The sequence below is a fragment of the Rana temporaria genome, chromosome 4 (genome assembly GCF_905171775.1).
Source record: "Rana temporaria chromosome 4, aRanTem1.1, whole genome shotgun sequence".
NCBI classification, from domain to species: Eukaryota; Metazoa; Chordata; class Amphibia; order Anura; family Ranidae; genus Rana; species Rana temporaria.
Genome location: NC_053492.1, coordinates 183,794,479 through 183,809,777, shown reverse-complemented (window position 1 = coordinate 183,809,777; position 15,299 = coordinate 183,794,479). Strand labels below are relative to the sequence as shown.

General features: G+C 42.6%; 1 protein-coding gene across 1 annotated transcript in view; it reads left to right on the top strand.

Annotated features, from left to right (window-relative positions):
- PIGZ (phosphatidylinositol glycan anchor biosynthesis class Z) overlaps positions 1 to 14,781 on the top strand; it is a 44,466-nt gene extending 29,685 nt beyond the window's left edge. Inside the window, exon 3 of the mRNA XM_040349471.1 lies at positions 12,276 to 14,781. Coding sequence (XP_040205405.1) covers positions 12,276 to 13,843 — 1,568 coding nt within the window. The 3' untranslated portion in view covers positions 13,844 to 14,781. The remainder of the gene's footprint in view (positions 1 to 12,275) is intronic.
- The last annotated feature ends 518 nt before the right edge of the window (positions 14,782 to 15,299 follow it).

Genomic DNA, 15,299 nt, shown 5'->3' with positions numbered 1-15,299 from the left:
ATGTTGAGTGATTGTATATAGTGTATACCACATTTACCACTGACTAATGCAGAGTTGCAATGCAAGGAGATCAGCTAAAAGTAGTTGTATCTGTATGTACGTTAATTAATCGAAATTAGTCGATTAATCGATTAAAAAAAAAAATGATTAATCCAACACAAAAATTGTAATCAGTAACAGCCCTAATATATATATATATAATATATACACACACACACACACACACACACATATTTACAGTATTTATATATGTATACACACATATATACAGTATTTATATATACAGTATTTATTCACACATATGTACAGTATATATATATATATATATATATATATATATATATACACACACATATACAGTATTTATATATATATGTATACACACAATATACACAAAAAAAATCAATATATATATTCATGTATTTGTGTATATATACATATATACTGTATGTGTATACATATATATATATATATATATATATATATATATATATATATATATACATACACATACTGTATATATGTGTGTGTGTATATATATTGTAACCTGGGGGATAGGTAGCAGGTACAAAAGCTCCCTGGGATGATCAGGCACAGATACCAGATACCAGATACCAGAAGTCCATGAGATAAGTGAAAAACAGTGGAGTGTTTATTGGTGCTATATACAAAGTCTATTTACAGGTGCTGTACAGTGTGCAGAAGAACAAACAGAACAAAAAAAATAGTTAAACAAAAACCTAGCAGTGTCTCAGGTCTAACTATACGATATATATACAGACCCTCACTTGCTCTCACAGACCAACACTATCTGTGCTTCCCAGGCAGAGCAAAGGCTGTCTGCTCAGGTGAGCTTAAATTGACCTGGGAGAGAGGAATAACACCTGATCTGGATCAGAGATCCCTGAACGTGTAAGAGAGAAGCCTGGGAGATATATAAACCCCGAACAGGACTTTCCCAGGCTCTCTCTGGGATGCTCTGCTACACATCCTCCCCCCTTGTTCAGGGCCAGATTAAGAACATCATGGGCCTGGTGCTGAGGATTTTGGTGGGGCCTTTTAGGCTGCATTCACACCTCCGCGACAAGTAACGCCGCGTATGCGGCGTATTTTGCCGCGAATAGTGTAACTTTTTTTTTACAAATCCTTCCTATTGCTTTGTATGGCCGAACGCCAATGCCGCCTGAAAAAAAGGGTCCGGGACTTTTTTTCATGCCGCAGGTGTACGGCGTCTATGAGATGTGAACCATCTCATAGACAGCAATGGGAATTCTCCCCTCCAGCGGCACGAGCGGCCGGCGTCGGGCGTTTTGTCGCGGAGGTGTGAATGGGGTGTAATAAATAATAAATAAATGCGTGGGAATGACATGAACGCAGCCCAGCCAAGGCAAGTGACCAAAGGCACAGAACCCAGAAGGAAGACCGGGTGAAGATGGAAGTGTCCAGGCCCCGCCTGATTCATCGCAGCACTGGAGGGCTCAGTCTGAAAATTGAAGTGTACACTAATGTGCTAATATGCTGTGCATACTTGTACGTTGTGGCATAACCTACCCCAGGGCCTCTAAAAAGTAGTAATGTCAGGAAAGTTTACTACCGCTTTATTATCACAGGATCCCAGGAGCCTCTCATGGGGCCCCCTACTGACCCGGTGGACGGTGGCCCTTGGGCAGTGCCTAAGTGCACAGTTGCCAACATTTAAAAAATATTTTCAGGGCCACTTTTTTATATAAGTGCTATATTTAGAGTAGCTGAGATCCCCGATGTTCCTCTATACATCATAGTAGTAATCACAAAATTAAATGAGTACTAATAATGGGGCAGAACAAATATGAGAACTGATATTTCCTTTAGTTGAACTAACAAAAGTGTGTCTATTCTAGAGCTGGTAACATTGAGGATATTCAGTATAATTTTAAAGAACTGTTTTTGTGGGTAAGCGACATAGGGGAGGAGTATGGACGGTATATAAGTGGGAAGTATGTGCAGGTGAGGGAGAAGAATGTGGAGGGTCTAACAGTGGGCACTATGTACAGGAGAGGAGTACAAAGGGTACGGAAAAAAGCTCTATGTACAGGAGAGGAGTGTGAAGGGTATGACAATGGGCAGTATGTACAGGAAGAGTGAGGGGGTATGACAGAGTGTAGTATGTACCAGAGAGAAGTGTGGAGGGTATGATGGGGCAGTATGTACAGGAGAGGAGTGTGGAGGGTATGACAGTGGGCAGTATGTACAGGAGAGGAATGTAGACGGTATGATAGTGGGCTCTATGTATAGGAGAGGAGTGTGGAGGGTATGACAGTGAACACTATGTATAGGAGAGGAGTGTGGAGGGTATGACAGTGGGCACTATGTATAGGAGAGGAGTGTGGAGGGTATGACAGTGAGCAGTATGTACAGGAGAGGAGTGTGGAGGGTGCGACAGTGGGCACTAAGTACAGGAGAGAAGTGTATGACAGCAGGCACTATGTACAGGAGAGGAGTGTGAAGGGTATGACAGTGGGCGCTATGTATAGGAGAGGAGTGTGGAGGGTATGACAGTGGGCACTATGTACAGGAGAGGAGTGTGTAGGGTATGACAGTGGGTACTATGTATAGGATAGAAGTGTGGAGAGTATGACAGTGGGCACTATGTACAGGAGAGGAGTGTGGAGAGTATGACAGTGAGCACTATGTACAGGAGTGGAAGGATATTTAGGGACTGAGTAGTGGTTAAGCGGGTCATACATGGATTGAAATTACGCCAATTAATCGAAAATACCTCATGGAGTGGGATGGTACCGTATGCCGGACAGTATCTGCATCATTTATGTTTTGTATAATGTATATTCATGTAATTTTCGAGATAATAATAATTTTTTGTATATGCTGAATCTATTTTTGTAATAAATTGATATCATTTTTTATACATTTTTGAAACTCTTTTTTTTGTGTTGCCTATACAATCCCACTCCATGAGGTATTTTCGATTAATTTCTAGTACTATGGGATGATGGCAACCACATGCTATCATATGTGAGTTGGTCTTTTTTCTCCTTTTTCCCGAAATTACGCCAATTATGCAGAGACCAGCCATAGTCAATCTATGTATGGGCTAGCTGGTTTTACACAAGTCAATCTATTAATCAACTTGAGTACAACCAGCCTGTTTTTTTTTTCTTAAAACAATCAGTGCTGCCAGCTAAAGTTAGCAACACTGATCATTGTACGCACTGGCAGAACACAATAACACTGCAGGAGTGATTCCCCCATCCACAGGTCAGCAGGTGAGAGGGTGTGTGGGGACAGGCTGGGGAGAGATACTAGTCAGTGGCTGGGTAGGCACTGGTAGTATCAGAGCCAGATACACACAGGTTACATACGCCACGATCGTTAGAGCGAGAACAATAATTCTAGTACTAGACCTCCTCTGTAACTCTAAACATGTAACCTAAAAAAATTTAAAGCATCGCTTAGGATACCAAAAAAAATTGTGCTAACTTAACTAACTAACTGTTTTTTTAATGAATGAAACATTTTTTTCCAAAAAAACATGTTTGAAAAATTGCTGCGCAAATACCGTGCTAGAGCTGCACAATTAATCGTTTAAAAAATCGTGATCTCGATTCAACCCCCCTGACGATCTCCAATGCAGAGTTTGCTGATTCTTTCATATAACAAGTGGAGAGACTTTCAGCTGTCGAAAGAAAATATCTGGGCAGTCTGCCAAGTTTTTAACAGGAAACATTGTAACTGACACTTCCTTCTTAGATCAAAGGGATACACTTCTGTGTGTAAAGAACACATCTGGGCAGTCTGCGAAGTTTGTAAACAAAATGAAACATTGTAACTAACTAACATTGTAACTAAATTTAACCACTTAAAGTCCAACACTTGTTTCTTAAGTTAAAAAGCAATATTATTTGTTAGAAAATTACTTGGAACTGCCAAACATTATATATATTTTAGCAGAGACTCTAGGGAATACAAAGGCTATTGCTGCAATATTTTATGTCACACTGCATTTGCTCATTTCAATGAATAATAAAAACCATAAAAACAAAACAGTGAAGTTAGCCCATTTTTTTTTTTTTGTTTGATGGTGAAAGATGATGTTACCCCGCAACAATCGTGAGAGAATCGTGATCTATCTTCTAAGCGAAAAAATTGCAATTCTCATTTTAGCCAGAATCGTGCAGCTCTATACCGTGCAACATAAAAAGTGCAAAGACCACCATAGAGGAATTTTCTAGCAAAAAACAAATGATGATTTTTACATGTAGTAGAGAAGTGTCAGAATTGGCCTGGGTGGCAAGGGGTTAATTACCATGAGTAATATACAAATAATTATTATAAGCCCTGTGATCCTATCAGTCTGCTGTAGTGTGTCAGCTTGTATTTATATTGGCCGCTCTGAATGTAGCTTCTGACAGGCTGTGCAAGCAGCCCCGTATCTCCGGAACTATAAATGATAGCCGTCCCATATTTTAACCAGTTGTGGGGTAGGTCTTCCCATGCCTACCCCCAAATGTGGGGTTTCTGTGACCTCTGGTCATCGAGCTACAACCCCCCAAATTCGATCTTAAAAAAAAAAAATCTTAAAAAAAAAAAAAAAATTTTTTTTTTTTTTTTTTTTTTTGGGCAAATGGGCCTATCTTGAGAAAGGGGCCTGGAGCTGCAGCTCCATCAGCCCCATTGTTAATCCGGCCCTGCCCTTGTTTCAACCCCAGGGTTGGAACACCTGTAGCCCAACAGGAGTGAACCCGGGACAGGGCATCTACATTTCCCATCTCAACACCTGGCCTGTGTTTTACCGTAAAGGAATAATCCTGTAGAGCCAAAAACCACCGGTTTCCCCCGTCTATTAGTCTCCTTCTTTTGGGCCATCCATTTCAGGGGAGCATGGTCAGTTATCAACTCAAACTGGCGCCCCCAACAAGTAGTACCTGAGCGCGTCCACGGCCCACTTTATGGCTAAACATTCCTTTTCAATGACTGCATACTTTGTCTCATGGTCATTGAGCTTTCTGCTTAGGTATATGACAGGGTGTTCTTCCCCATTGTGTACCTGTGATAGTACTGCCCCGATACCTACATCAGAGGCATCTGTCTGAACCAAAAAGTCTTTGGAGAAATCGGGGGAGTATAGCAATGGCTGTGCACAAAGAGCTTTTTTCAGGACTTGGAAAGATTCTTCTGCTACTGGGGACCATTTCACCATTACGGAGTCTTTCCCTTTCGTAAGGTCTGTTAGTGGGGCAGCTATAGTTGCAAAATTTGGGATAAATCTTCTATAATACCCTGCAATCCCAAGAAAGGCCCTGACCTGCTTCTTGTTTGCAGGACATGGCCACTCTTGGATGGCTTCTATTTTATTCACCTGGGGCTTTTTAACACCACGACCAATAGTGTAGCCCAAATACTTGGCTTCCTCTAGACCAATGGCAAATTTTTTTGGATTTGCCGTAAACCCTTCTTTGAAGAGGGAATCAAGGATAGCTTGGACACGGGGCAAGTGAGACTCCCAGTCAGTGCTATGCACCACTATGTCATCCAGATAGGCTGCAGCATACTGTCGATGCGGTCTTAGGGTCCTGTCCATGGCCCTCTGAAATGTTGCAGGGGCATTTTGCAACCCAAACGGCATTTTCTTATACTGAAATTATCCCTCTGGGGTCACAAACGAAGTCTTTTCTTTGGCACTATTAGTCAGGGGTATTTGCCAATATCCTTTGGTCAAGTCATGGATTGTGGAAACCAACTAATGTTGAGTGATTGTATATAGTGTATACCACATTTACCACTGACTAATGCAGAGTTGCAATGCAAGGAGATCAGCTAAAAGTAGTTGTATCTGTATGTACGTTAATTAATCGAAATTAGTCGATTAATCGATAAAATAAAAAAAAAAATTAATCCAACACAAAAATTGTAATCAGTAACAGCTCTAATATATATATATATATATATATATATATATATATATATATATATACACACACATATTTACAGTATTTATATATGTATTCACACATATATACAGTATTTATATATATACAGTATGTATTCACACACACACACACATATGTACAGTATATATATATATATATATATATATATATATATATATATATATATATATATATATATACACACACACACACACACATATACAGTATTTATTTATGTATACACACACACATATACACAAAAAATATCAATATATATATTCATGTATTTGTGTATATATATACATATATACTGTATGTGTATACATATATATATATATATAGAAATACTGTATATATGTGTGTGTGTATATATTGTAACCTGGGGGATAGGTAGCAGGTACAAAAGCTCCCTGGGATGAGCAGGCACAGATACCAAGTCCATGAGATAAGTGAAAAACAGTGGAGTGTTTATTGGTGCTATATACAAAGTCTATTTACAGGTGCTGTACAGTGTGCAGAAAAACAAAAAAATAGTTAAACAAAAATCTAGCTGTGTCTCGGCCAGTGGCGGCCCGTCCATAGGGGGCGCCCGGGCGCCGCCCCCCCCCCCCAAGTCAGTAAGTCGGGTGCCGCCCCCCCGCTTATTGTTTTCAAATGGTCAGCTGGCAGCAAAGGCAATCCGCCGGGAATCCACCAGCACCCCCCAACCCCGCTTTTTTTTTAAGTGCATCTAAGACAATCCACAGGTAATCCACCAGCAACAAACTCCCCCCCCACCCCCGCTTACTTACTTTAAAAGTTTGCTGAAATTAGCGGCCGTTCGGCGGCTTACAAATCAGCCCCCCCCCCCCCCCATTTATATTTATTTTAAATGCTCGGCATCAACGGCAATTCGCCAAATTCTTAATACACCCAGCTCCTCTTCCTCTCCACACACAAATACATAATGTCTGATACCGTTGACAGGACCTTGCATCTGCACCAAAATTCTAAGCAGTAAACCTCTATGTAAAATAATTTGTCTGATTTTGTGAAAATAACTCATAGTTTCAATTACTGCAGAAGGAGCAAGCTAAATTGCCTAATGTTTTTTTTTTTTTATAACTGCCTGACCTTCATAGACAACAGAGTTTTACTTTTCTTACAGACCTGAAGTCTGAATGTTTAAACACCTAACTCCTAAAATGTTTTAATAAATATACAGTGCCTAAAAAAAAGTAGTTATACCCCTGTTTTTATTTCATGAAAATAGCGACAGGCATCCAATTGCAAGCCCCCCCACACCACTTTTTAATGTTCGGCAAAAATAGTGGCCCGTATTACCCCCCCCCCCCCAATGCAGTTTGACCGCAGTCTCTGGTAATTTCATGCAGTATGTCAGCAGTCTCTGGTAATTTCATGCAGTATGTCTGCAGTCTCTGGTAATTTCATGCAGTATGTCTGCAGTCTCTGGTAATTTCATGCAGTATGTCTGCAGTCTCTGGTAATTTCATGCAGTATGTCTGCAGTCTCTGGTAATTTCATGCAGTATGTCTGCAGTCTCTGGTAATCTCGTGCAGTATGTCGGCAGTCTCTGGTAATTTCATGCAGTATGTCAGCAGTCTCTGGTAATTTCATGCAGTATGTCTGCAGTCTCTGGTAATTTTGTGCAGTATGTCCACAGTCTCTGCTAATATTGTGCAGTATGTCCGCAGTCTCTGGTAATTTTGTGCAGTATGTCCGCAGTTTCTGTTAATCTTGTGCAGTATATCCGCAGTCTCTGGTAATCTCGTGCAGTATGTCGGCAGTCTCTGGTAATCTTGTGCAGTATGTCCGCAGTATCTAGTAATCTCATGCAATATGTCCGCAGTCTCTGGTAATCTTGTGCAGTATGTCCGCAGTCTCTGATAATCTCATGCCCATTTAGAGTCCTTCATTACTAACAGTGTAATTTTTTCGTTTGTTTGCGCTGATCTGTAAGGCTGCGCTATATACCATGATTTGTGATGTGAAGTGGAATACAGGGGACGGAGTGGGTATATTATATAAGGGGCGTGGCTTATGAGAAGTGGGAGGGACCAAACATGGAGGGGCGGGGTCTTGCGCCCCCCCCTCCTAAAACTTCACCAGCTGCCACTGGTCTCGGCTCTAACTATACGATATATATACAGACCCTCACTACCAGGCTGAACAAGCCTACAGCTTGCCAGCTTCCACATCAACTGCTTAACAGTTTTTCATCAACCTCCTTGCTCTCAAAGACCAACACTATCTGTGCTTCCCAGGCAGAGCAAAGGCTGTTTGCTCAGGTGAGCTTGAATTGACCTGGGAGAGAGGAACAACACCTGAACTGGATCAGAGATCCCTGAACGTGTTATGCCGCGTACACACGGTCGTTTTTTGTGATGGAAAAAAAAACAACATTTTTTAAAACGTCATTTAAAATGACCGTGTGTGGGGGAAAACGTTGTTTTATGTCTTCTGAAAAACGAAAAAAAAAAATTCGAACATGCTTCAATTTTTTATGTTGTTTTTCAAAACGTTGTTTTTTGTGTCATTTAAAATGATAGTGTGTGGGTAAAACAATGTTTAAAACAAAGTTTTTAAACCTGCGCATGCTCAGAAGCAAGTTATGACGTGAGCTTGAATTGAACAGAGTGCCATCGTACGTGCTGAACGTAACCACGCTTTGCTAGAGCATTTTGAAAAAACGATGGTGTGTAGGCAACGTCATATTTTAAAAATTAATTTTGAAAAACTTTGTTTTGTTTCATGATAAAAAACTTTGTTTTATTTCATCACAAAAAACGACCGTGTGTACGCGGTATAAGAGAGAAGCCTGGGAGATGTATAAACCCTGAACAGGACTTTCCCAGGCTCTCTCTGGGATGCTCTGCTACATTATATATATATATATATATATATATTAGGGGTGCAACGGATCGTCACCGATCCGTGATCCGAACGGGTCACCCCGTTCGGATCGGCACACTAGGCGATCCGCGGAGCGCTCCGGAGCCTCGGCCGTAGGAAAGTCCCCGGCTTCGGCCTAGCTCCGGAGCTTCTTGCTCCACCCCAACCAATCACAGATCGGCTGTGATTGGTTGGATGGGATGTCCGGTCTCTGCACCTGATTGGCCCGCGTGATGAGCTGCCCGGATTGGCTGGCTTACTTGGCGGCGCTCTGGGAATCAACTCTGCTGACATGTGTCTTCATTCCGGTGCCTTGGCTTCCACTGTAAAATACACTGTGACGCACACTCCATGCAATCTGCCTGCACACTGATTAAACTTCTCCTGCAAACAGACAAGGTGGATAGGAAGGATGGCACAGGTCAGTGATGTAGCCCAGGAGCAGTTATAGAGCTTGAAATGAAGCCATAAAAGGTTTTGGGCAATTTTTTTTAAAAGAAAATTAAGTTTACAAATTTGCAAAAAAAAACAAAACTGTGTATATTTATATAAAATCTCACATACGTATATACTGTTTACATGTTAAATTTTAAAAGCCGCAGCAAACCTTACATGTTTGCTAATGTGACAGAACACCTCTGATTTTCAAACATGTAAGGTTTGCTGCGGCTTTTAAAATTTAACATGTAAACTACATTTTGTGTTGAAAATAACTGAATCTAAAACTCTGTTGGGTGTAACAAGATTAGTCTTTTTTTTTTCTTTTTTGCTGATCCGAAAAATGATCCGATCCGTGACTCCTGATCCGAGGATCGATCCGATCCGTGAGTTTTTCGATCCGTTGCACCCCTAATATATATATATATATATATATATATATATATATATATACACACACACCCATGTGTATATATACAGGATATATATATTGTTATCACATGTCTGAAAACATGTAATTACATGTTCTTTTAAACTTTAGTTTCACTTTTTGAACTCGGCTGCACCATATTCTCACAATATCTCACGAGATTACAGGCAGCCCACCCACTTTTACACAGATCTCAGATGTTTTCAGAGGAAAAACTTCTCTGTTCTCCCTCTGAGAACTGAAGTTCTCAGTTTATTAAACTGGCTGCAGAGGAGATCATTTTCCTCTGAGAACTTCTGAGAACTGAACAGAGAAAAAACTTAAACGGACACCTAAACAGTAAGTGATTGGTTGCCAGGTGATCCTGTGAAATGTTAACTTCAGCAGTTCCTGCCCCCATCCAGCCCTGTGATACCGGCTGACCTCTGCTCTGCTGTACACCTGTGTAAGGTAGGAGAGTTATACCTATACAGTATGTGTTTGGGGTGCAGGGGGGGCAGAGGACACTATAGTAGGGGGGGGGGGTGCAGGGGACAGAGGACACTGCTTTGGGGGCACAAGAAACTGCTATGGGGGGAAGGGGGAAGAGGACCCTATGGGAGTGATGTGAAAGGGAACAGAGGACAATTATATGGGGGTACAGAGGACACTACAATAGGGAGGACCCTTTAGGGACCCCATCACCCTTGGGGACAGCGACCCCTTTTTACCTGGGGCCAGGGACCCCTATCTCACCTGGGGACAGGGACCCCATCACCCCTGGGGACAGGGATCCCTTCTCCCCTGGGGACAGGGACACCATCTCCCCTGGGGACAGGGACACCATCTCCATACCATGCTGGCTGGCATTGCTGGCGTCAGTCACCCTTGGGTGCCAGTATGGGAAAGGGGGCTGTAAAATCCGAATCCCCAGCCACATGCTCCCTTAAGGTGAACGAGCTTTGTATTACTGAAGCACCTAAAAGTGAGGTAAACCTGTACTGGTATTACTATGTTAGGATTTTTTATTATTTTTTATTTATTAGCAGGTGAATGCGGCCCTCCATGCACTCACATACATTTAATCTGGCCCTTAAGCGAAAAAAGGTTGCTGACCCCTGCCTTAAAGACTCTGCAATTTAGAAAAATAACTGTTGACCCTGGCAGAATTGATGCAGATGATTTCCTCTTAGGCCCCGTACACACGACCGGATCTATCCGCTGGGATTTATCCACGGATCAGTTCCAGCGGATAGATGCGGTCGTGTGTAGGCCCGAGCGGACAATTTACGGCGGATAAAAATCCAGCCGACGGATTCCCAGTGGATAAAAATTTTGTAGCTTGCTATAAAATCTATCCGCTGGAATCCAGTCCAGCGAACTGATCCGGTCGTCTGTACAGACTCACCGGATCAGTCCGTCCGCTCCCATCCCTTGCATGCGTCGTAATGATTCGACGCATGCGTGGAAGTATTTACCTTCCAGCGTTGCGGCGACGGCGCGACACGTGACCGCGGATGTTTTCCGGGTGGATTTTGATCCGATGGTGTGTACAAGCCATCGGATCTAAATCCGGAGGGGAAATGTCCGATGGAAATCCGTTTCCATCGGATAACCCCTCGTCTGTACGAGGCCTAAGTAGTAGGGCTGACAACAGAGTAGCTTTTCTGCACTAAAATTAAAAGTATTTGTGTCAGCTTTGCCCCGATTGTTTCTTACTGAACAATGGAACAATGGGGGTGAAGGAGGAAGTATTTTTTTAGGATCAACAGGTACTGTTTATTTTTGAACTTATTGAATATATATAACAAAACACATTTACAGTACAATATATTTACCATAACAAAAATGAATGTGGGGGATGTGGGGAAGAAGTGCGTTATTACACTTTAACAGTCACAACCAGTAGTGGCATTCATTTGGGACAGGAAAGATGCCCATAGGCAGGGCCGCTGTTAGGAATTATGGGGCCCCGTACAGCCTACCTGCCCCCCCCCCCCCCCCCACACACACACCTGACGGTATTCTAAACAATATTTTCACACAAAAAATACATTATTAATGGACACAAATGCCAATTCCCCCTCCTAGTACAAATCTCACCTGCCTGCACAATTCCCTCAATCCCTCCTATTAGCTCCAAATTCCCTCATCTGCTCATGGTACACAATCACCCGCATCTCCCCTTCCAGCACAAATCTTCTTTCTTCAATACCTCTCCTAGAACACATTCCCACAAATCCCTCCTCTTAGAACAACCCCCTCTCGGGGCAGGGGAAGAAGCTCAGCGGGGGCTGGCCATGTTCATTATCCCTCCATGTCTCTCACCCAGCAGCTCAAAGCTGACGGGAGGGACAGGGGGAGGAACCTGGGTGAGAGACACAGAGAGCATTGTTCTCCACCAACCCTCCTGCCGTCTGGGCCCCTCTGTGTGCCGGGGCCCCCTACAGGAGGGCTGGTGGTCCCCCCCTATCAGCGGCCATGCCCATAGGCATTAGGAGTTGGGCAAGTAAATCTTGTATATGGTAAAAATAGCTTTTAAAAAAATATATATTTTATCATATATATGTATACATATCATGTATATTGTATCTTTTTTTTCCAACTAGGTGACATTTTGGATCTGGATACCAACCGTCCTTGGGAATTTCTGCCTACCTTTCCCTGCAGGACAGTGCTCATTCCTCTCCTAACATCTGGTACTGCCTTCTGGATTATTGGAATACTACAACAGTTGGGAATTCACACAGCCTTCAGTTATAGTTACCTTCTTCTAGTGCTTCCACGTCTAGTCATAACAGTCCTTTCCTTTCTTCTGGACTACACCATCTATCAGGTTGCACCAGTCTTTGCTTCGAATCCATGGAAGGCATTGCTCCTCCTATCCGTGTCCTATGTAACACTAGTGTTCTACACGAGAACAATCAGCAATGCTATAGAAGGTATATTATTTGCTCTATTACTGCTCCTTACATTACCTTCAAGCTGTAACATCACATCAAGATTTAGGGGATCCAAGGCTCATCACCTAATCGGTATGGTCTTAGCAGCCGGATTTTTCAACAGACCGACATTTCTCTGTTTCGCTTTTATGCCAGTACTTTACTGGGCTTCCCAAAATGACGTTTCACGATTCTCATACACAACCATCATAAATGTAATCAAGCTATTACCTAGCACAGTTGTTACCTCCACCATTTTTATAGTGTCTGATACAATGTACTATACTGGACAATATCCTTTTTCGATAAACAATATGGAAAATGATGCTCATCACCTGAAACAGAATATTATTTTAACTCCTTTTAACTTTCTTTGTTACAATCTCAATCCAAACAATCTTGCACAGCATGGGACCCACCCTCCCATAACTCACTTGGCAGTTAATAGTCTCATGCTCTTTGGACCCCTCCATTTATCGGCAGTGTTCTCTGGCTTTAATTTATTAAGGAAACAGATATGGCCCAAATCTAACCCTAATGACACTGAATGTGAAGGACCATCTTCACACAAAGCTAGGTTATTGCTATTTTATTTTGTTCCACTGACAGCTCTGTCATTATTTAACCATCAAGAACCGCGTTTTCTTGTTCCCCTGGTGTTACCCCTGGTTTTATTAGTTTCCAGTTATAGCAGAGCTACAAAAATAAAATTTATCTTCATGTTTAATATCCTTGGAGCCCTATTCTTTGGCTGCCTTCATCAGGCTGGATTAATTCCAAGTTTACTCCACATACAGCATATTTTGCAGTCCACATCCAGCTCTGGAAACATCTCACATCACCATACAATACTATTCACACATACATACATGCCTCCTCATTACTTGTTAAACTTAAGAAAAGGCCAAACATCAGTGGACATTATTGATCTTGCCGGATTCGTTGAAGACCAACTGTGCCAAAAGCTACAAGACATACAAGAAGATCTTACTCACAGAGATACACAACTGCTAGGCGCAACCAGCCATGATTTTATAATTGTGCTTCCTGGCACTATTATTTCAATAATAGATAGCTGTGGCTTGGTCTATAAATCTGACACTTGGTTTATACCACATTTATCTATGGAAGATCCTCCCACAATCTCCCACTTGCTTAAAGGTAATATCATGCGTTACCTAGCCCTGCATGTAATTGAATTGGAGGTGCCTACAGTAAGGTGGTGGAAGAGGTGATGTATGCTACGCAGGGCTTTCTTCCCTCAGAGAATAGATGGAGGTACCCCACCCCTGGGTCACCCTCGTCTCCGATCCCTACTGACCTCCCAGCACTGCCACTTGTCTATGTTTCTACCCACATCCCAGCAACAGTAGTTTTCCCCCAACAGCAACAATAATTCACCATGCAGAAACATTTAATCCCCAAAAGGCAACAATAAATCCCCCAGCAGCAATAGTAATTCCCCCTGCAGCAATAATAAATCCCTCAGCAGCAATAATAACTGCCCCAGCAGCAATATTAAATCCCCCCGCAGCAATATTATATCCCCCAGCAGCAATAATTAATTTCTAACAGCAACAATAAATCCCCCAGCAGAAACAATACAGAATGAGGCAGTGAGAAATAGGCAACATACAGCATGATATACAGAAGTAGGTGGTGCATAAAAGGAAATGTACAGCATGGCATATGGAATGAGGTGGTGCGGAATAGGGAACATACAGCATGCCATAGAGAAAGAGGTGGCGTGGAATAGGGAATGTACAACTTTCGAATGAGGAGGTGCGGAATAGAGAATGTAAAGCATGGCATATGGAATGAGGTGGTGTGGAATCAGGAAAAGAGAGCATGGCATATGGAATGAGGCGGGCTGGGATCAGGAATGTACAGCATGGCATATGGAGTGACACGGTGTGAAATAGGCAACGTACAACATGGCACATGTACTGAGGTGGTGTAGAGCAGGGAAAGTACAGCACAACATACTGAATAAGATGGTGCGGAATAGGGAATGTACAGCAAAACACACAGTATGGTGCAGAATAGGGAAAGTATAGCATGATATATGGAATGAAGCAGTGCTATGGAGAAAAGGGGGGCAGAGGACACTACTGTGTGTGTGTGGGGAGGCAATGTGAAGTGGGCAGGACCACCCCCATAGCAGTGTCCTCTACTGCCATTCACATCACATCCCCCCCCCCCCCCGAACCCTGCATTCTGAGCGCATTGCACTCCTGAACCTTGAATTCTGAGCCTAACACACTCCTGAACCCTGCATTCTGAGCGCAACACACTCCTGAACACTGAATTCTGAGAGCAATGCACTTCTGAAACCTGCATTCTGAGCACAACACACTCCTGAAGCCTGAATTCTGAGCGCAACGCACTCCTGAACCCTGCATTCTGACCGCAACGCACTTCTTAACCCTGCATTCTGATTGTAATGCTCTCCTGATCCCTGCATTCTGAGTGTAACGCTCTTTTGAACCCTGCATTCTGAGCATAACGCACTCCTGATCCCTGCATTCTAAGCGTAACACACACCTGAACCTTGCATTCTGAGTGTAACTCACTACTAAACCCGGCATTCTGAACGTAACTCACTCCTGATCCCTGTATTCTGAACGTAACGCACTCCTGAACCATGAATTCTGAGCACAACGCACTCCTGAACCCTGAATTCTGAACGCA